This window comes from Rutilus rutilus (assembly GCF_951802725.1).
Source record: "Rutilus rutilus genome assembly, chromosome: 7".
NCBI classification, from domain to species: domain Eukaryota; kingdom Metazoa; phylum Chordata; class Actinopteri; order Cypriniformes; family Leuciscidae; genus Rutilus; species Rutilus rutilus.
The window spans coordinates 31629055-31648082 of record NC_140221.1 but is presented as its reverse complement, the minus strand read 5'-3'; the positions used below and the strand labels follow the sequence as shown (position 1 = coordinate 31648082).

General features: G+C 37.2%; 2 protein-coding genes across 3 annotated transcripts in view; both read right to left on the bottom strand.

The window, feature by feature from the left end:
* Positions 1-1379, bottom strand: part of cacna1ba (calcium channel, voltage-dependent, N type, alpha 1B subunit, a) — a 108618-nt gene extending 107239 nt beyond the window's left edge. Inside the window, exon 1 of the mRNA XM_084413158.1 lies at positions 572-1379. Within this exon, the coding sequence (XP_084269284.1) occupies positions 572-847 (276 nt within the window). The 5' untranslated portion in view covers positions 848-1379. The remainder of the gene's footprint in view (positions 1-571) is intronic.
* A 1336-nt stretch (positions 1380-2715) lies between these two features.
* ehmt1a (euchromatic histone-lysine N-methyltransferase 1a) lies at positions 2716-17733 on the bottom strand. 2 transcript variants are annotated; one of them, XM_084414749.1, is made up of 24 exons: positions 17512-17733; positions 16791-16857; positions 16196-16596; positions 15586-15685; positions 15378-15484; positions 15041-15278; positions 14503-14648; positions 14089-14232; positions 11964-12172; positions 11738-11830; positions 11509-11591; positions 10013-10119; positions 9134-9256; positions 8887-8988; positions 8562-8666; positions 8065-8219; positions 5864-6031; positions 5293-5437; positions 5110-5187; positions 4755-4870; positions 4561-4647; positions 3945-4023; positions 3575-3750; positions 2716-3481 (listed from the first exon to the last, which is right to left on the bottom strand). In XM_084414749.1, exons 2-24 carry the CDS (start codon positions 16807-16809, stop codon positions 3280-3282), a joined length of 3183 nt encoding a protein of 1060 aa, XP_084270875.1. In that variant the 5' UTR covers positions 16810-16857; positions 17512-17733; the 3' UTR covers positions 2716-3279. The 2 variants fall into 2 exon arrangements, with proteins under 2 accessions (XP_084270875.1, XP_084270876.1); XM_084414750.1 differs by having other exon boundaries at positions 11738-11827.
* Between the last annotated feature and the right edge of the window lie 1295 nt (positions 17734-19028).

Genomic DNA, 19028 nt, shown 5'->3' with positions numbered 1-19028 from the left:
CAATGCAAGAGCTGTTCTGGTTGCCATGAGCGACAGAGACCGAGTCTCGTTTCCTGACTGAAAAGAATCAATACCGCAGTGACTGGATGAGAAAAGGACAAAAACAATAAAAACTGTAAATGGCATTTCACGTCACGAGACTTAGCCTACAGATATTATACATCAAAATTAGATTCCGCATGCTAATCGCAAATATAAAGTAGGCTACTTAAAGCTAATCTGAGCTATTTTCCGGGGACACGTAGATATCGAAACCAACTGACCCCTCTTGTAATGTTTGCTTCATCAGCGAGACACCACCCTGCATAGCCTAGGCTACTGCATGTCATTTCAATCCAATAAGAGTAAATGTAACCGAAACAACTTTTACATAACTTATGTTGGATAAAAAGATACCTCTATTTCCGACAAACTTTTGCGAGCTTAACTATCATTTTAATACATGTAAAAAATAAAAAAATAAAAAAACACTGAAAGGTGAACCCGAATTACTGTTGATTACAAAGTCTACAAACAGTTTTTTTTACAGTCACATTAGGCTATTTTACCCTCTTACAAGTGCCTGTGATTTGTGTAAAGGATATGGCCACTCTGTTATTTTCTTTGCATATTTCCGAATGATATTATCTTCGCTGAAGATGAAAAGGGATCTGTTGACTGTTAAGCAGTTCTGTTTGACCGGTATTGGGTTGTATATGGCCATTGTCCGGGCTCTTTGGGCCATTGTTTGCTTATAGACCCTCGGTCCGGCCGGGGGGCCTGGCTGCCGGATGACCCCTCTGACTGGACCCGCTGGAGAGCCACCGCCTCCATACCGGGTCGGGAGATCGTCTTCGAAGCGAGCCATTCTAGAAACGCGCAGATTTGACTATAGAAATCCAAATTCACATCAGACAGAGTGTAAGTTAGAAGCATCACAACGCGCGATGTAGTCCCAGCCACGAGTTCTTCTCATCCGTACAGGTAGAGCTTGTTCAGCCAGAGTTGCTTAAAGTATTCCAGCCATTCAGAGCACATCTAAACGCATCTCTGTTATGAACCGAACGCCAGTTAAAGTTTGTCGCTCCACGTTACACGATCCATCAAAAAGCGACCGGTCATTTCCAATAAAGATCCTTTTCACGCCTCACTCGAAGGATTTAGATAATCAGTCCTATTAAGTCCTATCAGAAAAGGTGCCTTTACAAACTGTGTCGCGATTGAATGGAGTCAAGCCCACAGATTGTAAGATCCCGCTGCTGATGCAGATGCTTCGATGTTTTCCTCCGATCTTGCCTGCGCTCTTCGCTCTAACAGATGATGAGACGCGCAGTCCGTCGCCCTCGTGCTTTTATCGTTGAAATGAAAACGAGCAAAGGACATTAACACCTTTTTTTTTTTTTTCACTAGACCGTAGCCTGGCGATGAAATTTTAACCAATTTCTGCAGCCGCTGGTTCTTCTGAATCAGATCACGTGACTGTGAGGCAGCCTGTCAGTGGCTCCACCTGTACCGCTACAGTCTCCATGGCACTGGGGCAAGAGGGGGAAATAGGCTACAGCGTGTCCTCTTCTTCCACACCCCAGCAGTTCATTAAACAGTTACTTAAATGGGTTTAATGGCTACTTTAAAGCAAGTTAACAAGAATCCGGCACATTATATATGATGCATCGGTGCATCTGCAGCTGCACTTCCCACAACTGTAAACAGATCGTTGATTTATAAAAGGGAGGAACCGGTGTTGGGTGGGGTAAATCAGGACATTATCTCGTGACGGACGCCTTTCGGAGGCTCTTCTCTTTCAGATTTACATTAACCCTTCAGTAGAGCTGAAGCCTATACTCTGTTTGTAGCCTAAACCCCTGTTTTTGAGACATTGTATCCCGCGGGAATTTCTAATGGGTTTTCGATTTGACTACATTTTGCTCTATAGGCTATGGCGTAGGCTAATTTACGTGCCTCAAATTACGTGCTTTATCAATCACCTTTGTAGCCTAGGCTACTCCTTTTTAAAGCACACATGCAGTGGATTTGAGTTTCAGATATGACTTCATGACATTTATGTGGTAAAACAAAACGTGAAATTTACTTTAAAAAATAATTTGCTAAAAAAAAAACAGTGCTTTTTTAAAGTTTCTTGTGCTTTGTTTAATCAAATTAAAAATACAGTAAAACAGATATGTTGTAAAATATAATTTTAATAATATAATACAATTTTAAAAAATCGATTTCAATATGTTTTAAAATGTAACTTATTCCTGTGATGGTAAAGGTGAATTTTCAGCAGCAAATTTACTCTACATTAGTGTGCTTAAGAAACAAATTATTTTTAGCAATATTGAAAACAGTTGTGCTGCTTAATATTTTTATGGTAACCGACCATATGTATTTTCTTTTATGATTCAGTTCAAAAGAACAACATTTGTTTGAAATAGAAAACTTTTGTGACATTATAAATGTCTTTACTGTCAAAATTTGTATAAATTTAATGTCTCCTTGTTTAAAAAAAAAAAATTTCTTATTGACAAAACGTTTGCGTGTGTGTGTGTGTATATATATATATATGTGTGTGTGTGTGTGTGTGTATGTGTGTGTGTGTGTGTAATTTTATTATTATAATTATTTATGTTTGATGGAGTGATAGATGAATCACTGAATTTGTTACATATACCTGTAATTCATAATGTGCTTTAGTGAAATTGTGTGTGGGCCACAGCTAAATTACAAATGACCAAATTAATAATTAAAAACACTGAAAGCTTTATTTCTCACAGATAGGACATTCAAATTCTGTGAAATTAAAATTCATAGTGAAATTTCCATAAAAACAGATTAGAAAAAAGCCCTGATCTCTGCTCCTGAGAAGACACAGAGTTAAAAAAAAATTTTTTAAATGGCTAAAAAAATTACCCAGTAGAACTTGTTCATCTGTTCTACTTACGATTTCACTTTACTCATAGTATTCGGCTAAAAACCCTTTGTTTTTAATACCAAGTATTTAAAAATGTATGCTTAAAAATGTCTATTAGAAATGTCTATTATGCTAATGTATATATCTTGTACAATTAAGGAGCCTCTTCATCATCCTAATAAGAAAAAACCTTGTGAGACATGCATTCAGATACAGAAGGCCATTGATTAAATGTCTTATTACAAAATGTCCTCAATGGCATGGTGATAAAATGATGCTGTATCTCTGCACAAATTGTCCTCACTTGGAGCTGAGATTCAGGAAATTATGCGTTGCACTCCTGACCATATTTATTCGTTAAAGGCCACAGCACATCCCGAGTGGAGGCCTCAGGGTTGAGTAATTGATATAGCCGTGTTAGCTGACTGAATTTGTTCCACCTGAGCAACGGTCTGATCACCTAGCATTTGGACTGTGCTGTCTGTGTGGTTCTGGCCCGGAACGGTCCCAGAGTATCTACATTTCGTAGAGCCGCACTGACAATGGAAGTACTTTTTCTTAATTTGCCAATAGGGATCACCATAGTCAAACCTGATGAAAGAGAAAATAATGAATAAATACGACAAATAATAAGGGATAAAAAGAGCTAGAGGTTTATAAAAAAAATAAGTTATAAGGGTTTACCCAAGCTCATTTCCAGCTTGAATAGGCTTGCTTGCATAGAGTGCAATTCGAGGAAAGCGCATGTCCTGGTGTTTGGTGAACACGCGGACAGGGAACAGATTGGGTTCGCAAAGATGATTCATAAACCTACTAACATTACCATACAACTGGGCATCAATGCAGTAGACCTCTCCAACCTAGAAAAAAAAAAAGTCACCATTAAATACACACAAATATGAAGCAATTCAAAGTGTGCTTAAGCTCCATACACATTTTAATATACTTTAGCGCCCCCTGGAAGTCACATGTATGAAATGCATTGTCTAATAATTTCTAAATAATTGTTGCTTTCTAAACGCAAAGTTTTGACAAGACAAACCTCTAAACTTGCCTTATTGTCTAGGTTGAACATGTATGAATCGTTTTCCCGAACATTAGCTTCTCCATCTGAAATGATTTCACCTGCAAACCTGCACACAGAGCAAAATCCGTAGGGCAAAAGTATTGAACCAAAACGGCATGAGATTAATCATGTGTGAATAATTAATAATACCCCTAATGGCTTTAATTTTTTTTGAAAATGTCACATTAAATTAATATGGTTGACACTGGAGTCAGTAGGAGGGTTTTTCAGAACACAGGCTGTGCTGTGTGTCATTTTTTCACAGTAAAACACTTATACCAGGTTAAAGGGATAGTTCACCCAGAAATAAACATTTTGTCATCGCTTACTCATCCTCAAGTTGTTCCAAACCTGTATGAGTTTCTTTCTTCAGTTAAACACAAAAGAAGATATATTTTTAAGAATGTTGAAAATCAAACAGTTGACTGTAGCCATTGACTTCTGTAGTAGGGAAAAAAATACTATGGAAGTCAATGGCTACCGTTAACTGTCTGGTTACCAACATAAAATAAAATCTCTTCTATTTTATAATATGTAGAGACAACTATAATAAAAGCCATTAAAAACAGTGGTATCCAAACAGGTGTAAAGCAACTGATCATACTCGCATACAAAGGTTCCCTCTGGAATATCCTGCAGTGCTCTGACCCCCCAGCCCATCCTCTCAGTCCTAAACACCTGCAGTCTCACCCTGAGGATTAGAAAATTATGAAGTTGTGAAAAATATTCTCTGAATGTGTTGTAAACTCTGAATCTATGCACTCATATGCAACAATACATATATATTAGTTATATCACCGAAGGCCATTCTGTATCACTCTATTCCGGCATGTTCTCCAACAGGAACAGGCGTGGTTACACTCAAACAGGAACGGTGGATCATTCCTGCAGAACTCTTTCAGCAAGCGGCCATCCTGGGTACCAAGAAATCATAAATACAGATTTTAAGAATCATTAATAATAAGCATTACTCATTACTCAAACCACAAAGCCAAGATGACGTCACAGTATAGTCATGGTAGTCACTACTAGTAGCGTTGTAAAACAGCAGCAAAAAAAAATGGGACTGGCATCAATTGTTTATATGTCACTGTTTTATTACCATGTGATTTATTCCGCTTAAATGAATAATTTAGCACTAGCAGCATCTTACCGTGTCATACCAACAGCGCATGCTGAGCTGGCTACAGATACAGCCGCTGGACGCACAGTCATCTTTACAACTGCAGTGCTATTCCAGTGAGAGAGAGAGAGAGAGAGAGAGACGAGCATTTCATATAGCTGTAATAACAGCATTTACCTTGTTATGGCTTTTGACACTACGACATCCTCTTACCTGTAAGTGAGTTATGTTTTCGTCTATATTTACTTGAGATGTAAAACAGTTCTCTGGAACATATTTGAAGTTGCTGGGGAAGGGCTCAAGGTCCACCCCATTCACGCAGGGCACAGGGACGTCCTCGTAGCCTCGGGACACATCTCTGAAACACCACACACAACAGTAGCGTAAGATTTACCCACATTCTGTGTCAAATATTTTTGGGGCCAATCTTCCTTCTAAGCTGCACGTGTTCAGAAATGTGTGGAAACTATAGATTTATTCAAGTCAAGCTAAATGAATGGGTTAGTGATTCAGCTGTAGCCAGTTTTCATAGATTTGTAGTATGGATCTGAAGCCGCAAAGAATCTTGTTTGGAAATATGCAGCACTGATTAATTAAATTCCAAGCACTTTCAATTGCACTATCAATAGAGAGTAGCAAAAATAATAGTTAACAAAATATGGAAGCCTAGTCGAGACAAACTAAATCCATAAGAACTCCAACAACATCTACAAGATGCTTGGAGAAATGAATGTGGTCAAACCCTGATCTGATCCAAGATTTAATCCATGTGTTGTTGCATTACCTGCAGAGGAGTCTTTCTCTGAGGCCGTCTCTGCCTCTCCTAGCATCTGTCAGCTTCTTATTGGTGTTCAGGATTGTCCACATCTTAGAATTTATAATACAGCAGTCCAAAGGAGTCTCGCCGTCCCTGTTCTTCAGATTTACATCTGCTCCTCGAGACAGAAACAGCCTACAGACAATGCTTCAGATTATTCCTGTACAACTGACAGATTCAACTACAAACCTTTGTAAATTCTTTGATGATACAAACATTAGGGCCGTGACACACCAAGCCAACGGTCAGCTGACGGTCAACGTCAGGCCATCGGTGAGCGTCTTTTGGGCTAGTTTTTGCAGTACGTCCTCACGTCGACGGCAGTTCGGCCGATTCAGCATGTTGAAATCACTTTGTTTACGGTTTACTTTATTTAATATTTGAATATCTGCAGTCCTAGTTTTGCCTTCTCTTTTTGAATGAGAAATATACTAGACTATTGATACCTACAGATATAGACAATTATTTCCTTACACGCAGAGCTAGTTTAAGCGCAGCTTTATGTCACAAATGCAAACGCAGTTGGCTTTTGTCGCCGCTAGTTCTTTGATGTCAGCTTGGTGTGTCACGGCCTTAAGATTCATTCAGGGATTCCCAAACTGGGGTTAGTGAGGGAACTGCAGGAGGTTAGTGAGTAAAAAAAAAAAAAAAGCCATTACAGAATTAATTCATAAACACGTAAAATGCAAATATTGAACATTAAAAACAATCTAAATGAAACACTTAGATAACCCTTAAATGCATGCATGTTTCACCATTCATTATTACATATACGGGACTTTAGCGACCCACATCTATATCTAACACGGATGGATCTCTACATGTCGCAAGAATATAAAAGTTTAAAATCTCCTGATATTAGAGAAACAATTACAGAAGAATATAATAAAGCATATTTTATTTTTTGTTAAATTTTGGATCTTGGAAGAGTTCACTTTGAGCAAATGTTTCAAACCATCATCACAGTCCTTGTCAGAGGTCATTTCCCAGTACATTCAGCATCTGGCTGATATTCCTATAAAACTATAGTTTTCAACATCTTCAAAATCAATATGTTGACAGCTTCTTCACCAGATCCACCGTCAAGTGACAGCGACACTAATATCTGATTGCGTTCAGTACTTGCTCTGCAGTAAATCGCCATTTGAAGCTTTTCTGATGATACTTCCTATTCTTTTGTTTTCTGCCTGCCGTAACTACTAGTGAAACGTCACTTCATCGTGTTTCAGACATTGCCACCTTGTGGAATAAAGGTGAATAAATGTGAATTTATTTAATTTAATTTAATTTAATTTACACTTATTCAGTCATCAAACATTCAATTATTGTTGTGCAGGAAAAAAATATATATACTTACACTGGTACACGCCTTTGGTCGTTAGCGACCCAATACAATTTATTTTTACAAAAAAAGAATGGGAAAACAGACATTCCTTTATCATTTTTTCTTGTTATACTGTTTATAATGAATTGATTGAGGAATACTAAAAAGGTTGATGTCTAACTTTAAAAAATTAATGAGGTGGGTAGTGAATTATGTCCCAGGTCACTAAAGACCCGAGGTATGCGTTTTAAGTGTTAAAAATATTTGATTTGATTTATTTTTTATTATTCGTTTGTTTACCTGCATGTCATGTGAACATTAACCAACATCAGAGGTTGTGAACATACAAATTAAATAATTAAAATGTTATCTTAAAATATCGGGCAGTAATTCAAGCAAATATTTGAGATCAAAGGTGTTCGGCTGACAAAAAAAGTTTGGGAATCCCTGGATTAATCTACTTATTCTGTATAAGTTGTTTAGATATATGTTAATAGGGAGCATAACACAGAGACAGTGTAAATAGGAGGTGGACCACTACTAAAAACATTAATGGAAAAAAATACAATAACGCTCAAAATTAAGGTCAATATATTTAGGAAATTTCAGTTATCCAATACATCAAAAAGTCATTTATTCAAGCAGATATGAAATGTACTTTTATGCCTATTGCCTACAGAGAAATCTGGAGTGTTTCCTTTAGTGTTACTCAGTTGGCCTCGAGTAAAATTGCTTCCCTTAAAGTGGGAATAACATTAATAGTTCCTTTATATTTCAGTGCTCGTATCATAAAAATGCGTTTGTTTCCAGTTATCTAGGTATACTCTCTCTGTTCTACACTTACATTACACAGTCCAGCTGGTTCTGTCTGACAGCGATGTGGAGAGGTGAGTCTCCATGGATGTTCACAGCGTGTAGGTCAGATCTCTTGTCAAGCAGCAGCTGAGCAATCTCATCACAGCCAGAGAACGCTGCCCAGTGGAGGCAGACATTCTCCTCCTAGAAATCAGACCACAAGCAACATTCATCTCTGGTGGATATATTCTCAAATCCATCGGTATACTCTACCGTTCAAAGGTTTGAGTTCAGTAAGATTTTTTTTAAAGAAGTCTCTTATGTTCACTAAGGTAGCATTTATTTGTTAAAAAATACTGTCAAAACAGTAATATTGTGCAATATTACAATTTACGGTTTTATATTTTAATATATTTCAAAAGGTAATCCACTCCTGTGATAGCAAAGTTGAAGGCAGTGATGCATTTGTGCAGTCTCATTTTAAAGATCATCAAACAAGGTGAGATAAATAAGTGCATTAAAAAGCTGAAATACGCAGACACAGACCTTATCTCTTATTTGGACATCAGCTCCTGCTGAGATCAGCATCTTCATCTGCTCCAAACGCATATTCTCAGTTGCCCAGGTAAGAGGAGCCCACCCGCCATCATCCTGACCAGAGGAACCCATAAATCCATTATTATTACAATCCCTTTAATAACAGCACCTAAGCACTCCAGTATCCATACAGCATCTAACAGTGGGTAATTCTGCAGTTGAGTACTCTACATCCTCACAAATAAAACATTTCATTTACTGGTAAATAATAAATATGGCATGTACACAAAATTTATATTTTATATGCCAATAACAAACTTGTGCACAGTGTTACCTTACAGTTGACGTCTATGGATGCCATGGAAAGGAGATACTGCAGCACACCTGTGTGTCCTCTTCTGGCTGCCAAATGAAGACATGTGGAGCCTCTCATATCCTGTAAGTTGAAGCCATGAATTACTAGATTTTAGACATGCAAAAGCCTTGGCATACAAGTCTCAGCATGTAGTATAAGATAACCATACCAAAAAAAAAAATTTGTATTTCAAAGTTGAATGAGAGATAAAGGGCTGCCATCGTACCTTATGACCAGTAGAAGCTCCAGCTTTCAGCAAGTATTTCACTGTTTCAAGATGATTGTTCTCACAGGCGTACATCAGAGGAGTTCTCTGCTCCACATCACACATGTCAAGGTTTGAACCAGCCTATAGAAAGATAAAGAGATCATTCGCATTACTAAAATTCAGCATTCATTAGAACACATTATATTAAATGTAAATATAAATATGTAAAAGTAAAATAAAAGTAATTTAAGTTCATAAACATGTTATATAAAGCAATGGCATCAAATACTCCACACAATACCATTCAAAAGTTTGTGGGTCAGTACAATGATTTTGTTTTGTTTTTTTTTAAAGAAGGAAATTAAAACTTTCATTCAGCATTCAGCATTTAAGGTTACATTTCTCAAAAGTGACAGTAATTAATTTTAATATAGTTACAAATAAATAATTTTTCAAGTAAATGCTGAAATTTTTATTCATCAAAGAATCCTGAAAAAAAAATTATCACCATAATGTGAAGAATGTGAATGTGAGAATATCAAGAAGAACAACTGTTTTAAATTGTGACCAAATCAGCATATTGGAATAATTTCTGAAGGATCATGTGACACTGAAGACTGGAGTAATGGCTGCTAAAAATTCAGCTGTGCCATCACAGGAATACTTTTCATTATAAAATGTATTAAAATAGAAAATTATTTTAATTTCTAAAAAATATTTAACAATATTACTGTTTTGACTGTATTTTAGATCAAATAAAACCATATGATCATAGTGAGCACACAAAACACACACACAAAAAAAAAAAAACTTGCCAACCCCAACTGGCGTTTTTTAAAGGTGTATTTAAAGCAACATAGATCATCCTTGAATGTGCATTGTTAGCATATGCAGTACCTGCACTAGTATATGGCAGATCTCTTTATGGCCCTCCTCAGCAGCACAATGCAGGGGAGTCTTTCTCTTCTCACTGTCCATCCGCAAGTTTGGGTCCACACCTTCTACTGATTACCATCAAAACAACCACACATATCAATCACAAAGCTGTTTGTACTATCATGCATATATATATATATATATATATATATATATATATATATATATATATATATATATTAGGGGTGTGACGAGATTAAAACGCGACGAGATTTCTCGTCGAGGTAAAACTTTGTCTCGTGAGTTGTTGTGATGTCAGTGTGATGGAGCGTGAGGGTGAAATTAGTAGCCTATTGAAGATGCCCCTGCCACTTTTAAATCATTTGTGTGCCGGGCCAATCACACACACACTCACTCACTCGCGCGCGAACACACACACACGCTCACTGTTGCTCGCACTCTCACTCACTCACGCACACTCACTCTCGCTCACACTCAACCCGTCGTGGAGGACCGTTAAAGTTAAACATGCTAGTCTTTCTGTCATGATGTCCTGGAGCATCGCAGACGCGTAGGTTGTCGCCCACTATGACACACTATTCGAAATGAAACGATCGAATCTTGCGTCCCAACGCCCGTTGTCCTTTACGAATCTCCACGAAACGGATCGTGCCAAAATCGCGCTAAAATAGTGTAATCTGAACCAGGCAGGTAATAAACATTTGACCTATCGCGCAAAGAACCTATTAAAGCACTAAGACATGGGAACAGTATAGCTAACATTCACATATCACAAGTCATATCGACATCGCAATATTAAACAATGTTATCGCACATCGCAGCTTTTCCTCATATCGTGCAGCCCTAGCTACTGCCCAAAGGTCTCAAATGCTGCCAGAAATCGTCGACATGCTTATATTCTTGAAAAAGAACATGACCAAAATCTTAGTCTGTTCTGTGTAGTTAATTTTATCTCTTTTTCATGCTTGAAAAAAAAATTGTTTCTGTTTGAACTTGTAGTTTTGAGAGAGCAGTACTTTGATTATGGATACACACTTACTGTTTGCATTTAAAGTGTTATTTCTGTTATTTATATTTATTTTATTTATACTGTTTTATTTTTCTTTATGTTCGATTTGTGGAAAGGAGTTAGATTTCTCATGTGAAATCGTACAGGGGAGAAGCCAGACAGTAGAGTTTATAGCAAAACATTTTGCAGTGTTTGCATGTCCTTTACTGCATAGAATTCATTAAAATAGAAGTAAAATAACATTCATTACAAGTTGATTTCAAAATGAACCTAAATTGTTTTGCATTTTGTGATTTTCAGTTGAATAAAAGACTATTTTCCATTCATATATTTCATCAGTGAGGATTTCTTAAAAATTGTGTAAAAATCTCGTCTTGTCTCGTTCTCGTGAACCCAATCTCGTGTCTCGTCTCGTCTCGTGGAGTAAGCGTCTCGTCACACCCCTAATATATATATATATAAACTGATTGCCTGAAAAAGGTCTTACCCAGCATATGCAAGATCCTCTGGAGCTCTCCTCTCTTAGCAGAGAAATAAAGCTGCTTTGGGGGCAGCTTGAATTTCTTATACCTTTAAAAAATATGCAATCATTTTTTTAAGTTTAGGTAACAAAGCAAGACTACAAATTGTGTCCAGTCAAATAAATAATAATAAATAATGCACTTATTTAATGATACAGGACCAAGATAGTAGTGATAATAGACAGGGATACTTACTTCCCATCCTCCAGTGCATTTAAAACGCTTTCCATTGATTCTTTAGCAGGGTCAACAGCTCCACCAACAGTTACAGAGTCCAGTTTGGCCCTGCTGTGAGAAACAATCATAACGTATATAGAACAAAGTAACCAGGGTGAGCAAACACATCACAACATTAGACAAGTGAAATAAGCTGGGAACAAGTCCAGTTAAACACAATCAAACACCAGGATCGAAAGCTTACTCCATTAAGGCGGTGTCTCTTTTGTGTGCGGGCACAGCAGCTGTTGGCACTGCAGTTACACAGTCAGGTTTGGGGATCGTGACCTCTTTAGCATGGCTAGCCTCCTCGCCGCAGTGGGGGCAGAAGACCTGACCTCTGATCAGAGACGCACAGCTCCGGTGAAAGCGGTGAGAGATGTTCCCATCTGGCTGACATTCCATAAATGTCCCCTGGATTAAACAGACCGCTATGATATTACTTTTGCCATTTCAGTGTATCAGGGTTTAATGTCCATAACTGAACTATTAAAGGTGCACTCAGTAATATTTCATCATTAAAAAGTGCAGCCCCTAAAGGATTTAAAAGTACTTTTAAAATCATGCACACCCACAAGACTGTAGTTATATCAGTGTGCTAAAAACACTTAGTCATGGCTGAGTGCTAATAGCTGATAAAATGTGATAACTGCACATTTCTGTAACGGCATTCCAAGGCCAACACAGAAATTATTCCCCTAACTACTTAGGAGTGCACTATTTAAAAAAAAAAAAAAACCTTCATAATGTTGCGTTACTTCTCAAAAACACTTCATTCACCACTGATTTCTTTAGAATAAAAGGACTACTTTCATTTAGCAAGGATGCATTAAATAGATCAAAAAGTAACAGTTAAGACTTTTACATTGTTAAAAAAAAAGCTGTTCTTTTGAACTCTCTATTTATCAAAGGATCCTAAACCAATGTCACATTTCCACAAAAAATTTAAACAACATTGTTAACAAGAAACATTTCTTAAGCCCCAAACCAGCATATTAAAGGGATACTCCACTTTAGAATGAAAATTCTGTCATCATATACTCACTCTCATGTTGTTTCACTCCCTTATGAATTTCTTTCTTCTGCTGAACAGAAAGGAAGATATTTAGAAGAATGTCAGTAACCAGACAGTTTCTGGTCTCATTGACTTCCATAGTATATTTTGTTCCTACTATGGAAGTCAATGGGACCAGAAACTGTCTGGTTACTGACATTCTTCTAAATATCTTCCTTTCTATTCAGCAGAAGAAAGAAATTCATACAGGTTTGAAACAACATGAGGGTGAGTATATGATGACAGAATTTTCATTTTAAAGTGGAGTATCCCTTTAAAGGCCCCAGTATACTTCAAGCGAAACCGAAGAACGAACTGATGTGACGTAATTTCGAAAAAAAAAATCTTTCCGGAAAAGTTCACTCCGGCTGATAAACACCTTTGTACTACCATTGGTCCATTGCGATTACATAATATGTAGGTGTAGAAGGTGTAGAAAATGTTGTACTTCTGATGAAACAAGACTCTGACACTGTTTTATATGTTTCATGTTTAATACGGTAAAGCTGCTTGATTTTAAGCAATCTATTGTATAAAGTGTTGTATAAATAAATGGCCCAGCTCAATATAAATAACTAGAGTGCCGAATTGCAGAGCTCAGACAGACATATCCACGTTGCTATGATCAGATGCCTTTCTAATGCTTTATTAAAAACTCCTTGCTGTTTTCTCAATTTTGTTGTGTGTTTATTTAGTTATTGAGAGGAAAGCACACAGTACATATTTACATATTCATATAAGCGCCGTTCTCAGCTGTGTGGGCGGTGTCAGATGTTCGACAACAGTATATCGCCGCTCACGTATTTCGAACTTCGTTTTACCCCTCAACAGAGAACGAAAAAGAGCATCACGGTGAGTATATCGGGGCTTTAAGGCTAAATCACACCGCACGACAAATGCCGAAAGATGACAATTGATCTCTCCCTTGGCATTTGTCGGGTCATGGAATGTCTGAGAAGTGATGTACTGTAATCTAGTGCTTGTCTATGTTTGTCAGCATCTGTCGGTGCGCTGTGAATTGGCCATTAGAATGATTTCTGAAGGATCATGTGACACTGAAGACTGGAGTAATGGCTTCTAAAAATTCAGCTTTGCCGTCACAGGAGTAAATTACCTTTTGACAATTATATTTAAAAAAGTTAACGTCATTTGAAATTGTAATAATATTTTTACAATATTACTGTTTTAATTGTATTTTTTTAAATGCAGACATTGTGACAGTAAGAGGCATCTTTCAAAAACATAACTTTTGAACGGTAGTGTATTTTTTACTCACAGCCCTGCAGAAGAAACCACAGCCTGGGCAGCTCTGGTGTTTCACCATGCCCGCACGATGATCCTCGCACAGCACGAGCAATGGAATCCTCAGAGAGGGACGCATCATTTCCTGCTTCAGAATCACCTTCCGACATAAACTCAGCTAGAGAGAGAGAGAGAGAGAGAGAGAATCATATTCACTCAAAAATCCAGTTAATGTCCACTTTCTTGAAATCTATTAAACATTCAGTCAATCAAACACATTAGTATAATGCTATCACAAAGACATTGCAATATGCTACAGTTATTTTCACACAAGTGTGTGAACGCAACTATCTTCAGCACCCACCGTTGCAGCAGTGTGAATGTAGCCAATGAGTTCATTTTGCAACCTTTCACAGATGGAAAATAAAAGAGATGAAGCATGTCCTACCTTTCCATCCACACTCTCTACAGCCATACACTTGCCCTCAGCCAGAGTTACTACATCCGGGTTCTTCGGTGTCTCCATTCGACAGCTACACAGTGGAGGTTCCAACATGTCATCAGCCTCCATGTTCTCTTTATCCTCCGGCAAACCTGATCAACACAAAAACCACCTGCACTGTTCAATTTAAGTATAAATAACTGGGTTTAAGAACTTGAAAGTAGATCTTTTACTGTTTGGCTACTAGAACATCCTATGCACTAAACTCTTCCTTCTCACACTGATCTAATATTAGATAAAGCGAATGTACAACAAAGGGTTGTTTATTTTTACACAAGAGTCTGCATGTATGTTGCCATGTGGTCTTACTGCCTCACAAAGTCAGAATGTTCTGTCTGAAACCTGTCTCTGCTCATTCTGAGAACAACCTATCAGATGAAAACAAACAGGCAGAAAGTATATGCATTTCATGAGGTGGCAGCATGAGATACATAAAAAACAAGCAAGCAAAGAGTGGATTCAACAAGGTGCAGATATGCTCTACCTGTGGGAATTGGCGTGAACATGCTATCATGAGCAAGAGCATGTAGAGGCAGCTCTGTGTATTCTTCAACATGGCCTTGTGGAACGCCCTCCGATTCCTTGTTCTTGTGCAGTTCTGCTGCATTTTCTTTCTCATCCCTTGAAGTTTGCTTCTCTGGTTTATCAGGACTAACTTTATTTTTGAATGCCTCCTCAATGGACATCTGCCCACCTTTGAATCCCGCTATATGTGAGGACTCCTGCAGGGAAACAAAGATCTTTAATGTTCAGATTTAACTGAGATGGATGACTGAATTTCACACGCATGGAAGTAGTCTCTAATGTGCCGGATATCAGACCTGCGCATTTGAGGAGGACAACGACACATTCTGTTTCTTGGACACTTTCGGTTTCTTTTTGGGAACAAAATTATATAAGCCCATTTTTCTTTTCCTCTTCTTGGAGGCTGCAGAAGGATACAAACAAAGGAGCATGCCATTTGTTTTACTCTCGTGTGTTCTAAATTTAATTCAGCTTAGCTTTTTAGCTAAAAAAAAAAAACCCTACCTGTTTGTGTTGAGTCTTTGAGTTCCTGAGGTAAAAGGAGATGATGTGTGGGTGAAGACTCCACGTCTCTCTCATTCACGCTTTTCACTCTGTTCATTGTCTTTGATTGTTGTTGCATTAACAAAAACAGACATACATATAATATATATATGTATATGTATTTTTTTCATAAACTTTGGGGGCAGAAAGGTTTTTTCTAAAGAAATTAATACTTTTATTCAGTTAAGATGCATTAGATTGGTCTAAACAAGTGACAGTAAAGATATTTATGTCACAAAAGAGTTCCATCTTTCTATTCATGAAAGAATCCTGAAAAAAATGTGTTTTGGGTTTTGTTTTCATTACTATCAGGGGTTGTCACTAAGGTACTCATTTAACCTATTCATTCGGATCAGAGGGTCCACCCAATCATTTTTTCTTGTCCCGGGTCCCATTCATTTTACAACCCACCAGTACAAATCTTCATCCACATTCCGACATGTCTGTTCGTCCCCCCACACTTTTTGGAGATAATCAATAATCATGTCTTAATGCACCTTCCACATTTATAACTATGATGCCTGCATGCAACTAAAAAGTAAATAACATAAGCAAGCAAACAGCAGGCTACCTTCAGAGCAGATGGAGCTGGTGCAGGTCTAACCATCGTTTTCCAAGCCAAACGTGGAGGAGCAGGATTCACAGCTTTAAACTCCTCCGGCTCTCTCTGAGCATCCCCTTCGTGTCTGGCTGCAGGTAAGAACAAAGTAGGGATGCTCTTGGCAGCATTACCAGTCTCAGAACTCTGTGTTTCTGGAGCATCTTGTTTATCTTGCTGGATAGAGTCATGATTTCCTGACATGATGTTTTCAGCTGGTGGCTTGTGGGGTGTCTGACCAGAGTGAAGCAGAAAGCTGGACCCTGTGCTCTTCCTGTTGCCTGGAGAGCTCTGTTGTTTACCAGCTTTTGGAGCAGCTCCGAGGGATTTAGGCTTCCTGCCTCTTTTTGGAGGATTCGCAGGGTTTTCCATACCTAAAACCATATGTGTAATGAAATATAAAAAACTAAGGTATGTAAACAATGTGTTTTTTTGTTTACTTGATAAGTGAATCAAATCTGAAGAAAAATACCAGACACTGTTGTGTTATGGAATACATTAACTGAAGCATAATGACGGGAATGTAATTATTTAGAAGCATGAATAACCTTGAAATCAATTAACTCACCTTTCTTGGACTTGGCCATGGCAGAGGGAACCTGGAGCAATCCAAGACCACCTCCAAGTTCCTTCCTCTATATGAGAATTTACAGTGTTATAATTTAATATAGAACAAACATTTTTTATGGATTTTCACAATGTCTATATTAATCAGTTATTTAATATATTAAAAATAAATGTATATATATATATATAAGCAAATGTTTGCAGTCTAATGGTTATTTCTTTTTACGTAAAAATGCATTAGAGCGATTACGGTTCTAGATATTAGTTAAATATATTTAAACAAAACATATATTTATTGGAAATTATCGATCTCTGAAGGGCTGCGTTTCAAAATCTAGTAAGCTGTCTACCTAGAGCATTTTGGCCATCAAATGCTGTCTGATTACATCTCAGCAGATTTTGGGACAGCCAACCAACAAATGGCCCTCTAAAATAAAACGCTAAATCTTCCTTTCTTTGCATTGCTGAAGAGACATACAGCCCACTATCATCCTCGTGATTTAATGCGTCTTATTAACTGAGAAATATAACAACATTTGTTAATGTTTATGTCGGATGTAGCGCGCTCACAGTGGGATGAAACAATGTAGCTAACATAACACGCGCATGTCATATCAGCCACAACAGCACAATTCTATACGAAAACATGCACGCACCTATAAATACAACAACGTCGGTCTTGGGACATTCATCCACAAAATAACAGCTTTGCTTAAACTTACCCGTTAACTTATGATGGTTTGCATTTTTGTTAAATAAGGTTCATTCCGAAAGTTTAGAGGTTTGCCTTCCTCTCTTTACTTCCCTGCTACATGCGCCCTGCGACTGTCATGTGACCACACAGCGCCCTCTACTGGTAAGGGGAGAGGTTGAGGATTTGGTTGGGGAGTACAAAAACAGATTTAACCCAACATGTTACACTCGAGGAACAACTTCTCAGTTACAAAAACGATAGTATTTTCTGTCAATATTTATCACTTTATTTAAGATTCACGTATCACGTAGGCTATATCACAAAAAAACAAATATATATATATATATATATATACATTTATTTAAGATTCACGTATCACACGTAGGCTATATCACAAAAAAAACATTATTGTTTGTGTGTGGGAAACCTCAACAAATTGAATCCAAATAATTACCTATAGAAATTCATTAAAGTAAAACACCCTTGAGTTATTGTATACTAACATGCACATACTACTGTATCATTTCTCCTATTTGCTTTATGGTGCGTCGCCAGATAATTTTTAATGCATGTGCTGAGGGGGTGCTAGATCATTGACAGGGGGAGCTGGGCAATTATAGGCAATAAATATTTAATATGCAATTATTTTAATACTCACAATTAAAGTTTTAATTTTATTAAATTGAACAAGCGCAACAATCAGCATTCAATCAAATATTCTAAAAGATTTATTATTAATAATAATGTTATTTCAACATAATATCTCGTTATTTCGACATCATCGAATATCTTGTTGACGTTGACGATCGCCATATTCGTAGTGAATGCGCCTATAGAGAGAAATGCACATAATGGATTACATAATCAGAGTAGGCCTAGCCTATTTCTTTTCGTTATTAATTATTTCGTTTAAAGACATTTCAAGCTTTGTGTATTTGATGTATTTCTCATGTCTGTGAGGCATATGAGTTTCGGTTAAGTTAGGATGAGATGCGCTCCAGTTAATGTGCAATGCAAGTGAATGCACCAGGCCTCCATGATTATATAGTCTGTTATATTTGCTTCTTATTTATTAAATCCAGGCAATTGGTTGATGAAAAATGTATTAAAATTAAGCTACAATTTATACAAAACGAAATTCACTTTAAAGAAAGGTTTTCTACAAAACAAAACTTAATGAAGTGATCAACATCATGTCTCACCCACTCCATGTCTCTCCATATAATGCACATCCTATCTTACTCGTGCTGTTCACTTTTCATAATCAACATAGATGGAAAAAAAAAATAACATGATAATATTTTAACAAATATGAAACTAAATACGCTTATTTAATGGCTACAACAGTATAGTAGGCCTACAGACTCTCTATTTGTACAAATTGCTGCACATTCATTTAATTCAGAATTTTGCACACACAAGTTGAAAGGCATTTGTTCAAGTTCACGGATAATTGTGCGTGCATTTATTAATCATTATGATACTAAAACCATAACAAAGTAGGCTATGCTATGTACAAAAAATCAGATGAGCCCAGAATATGAA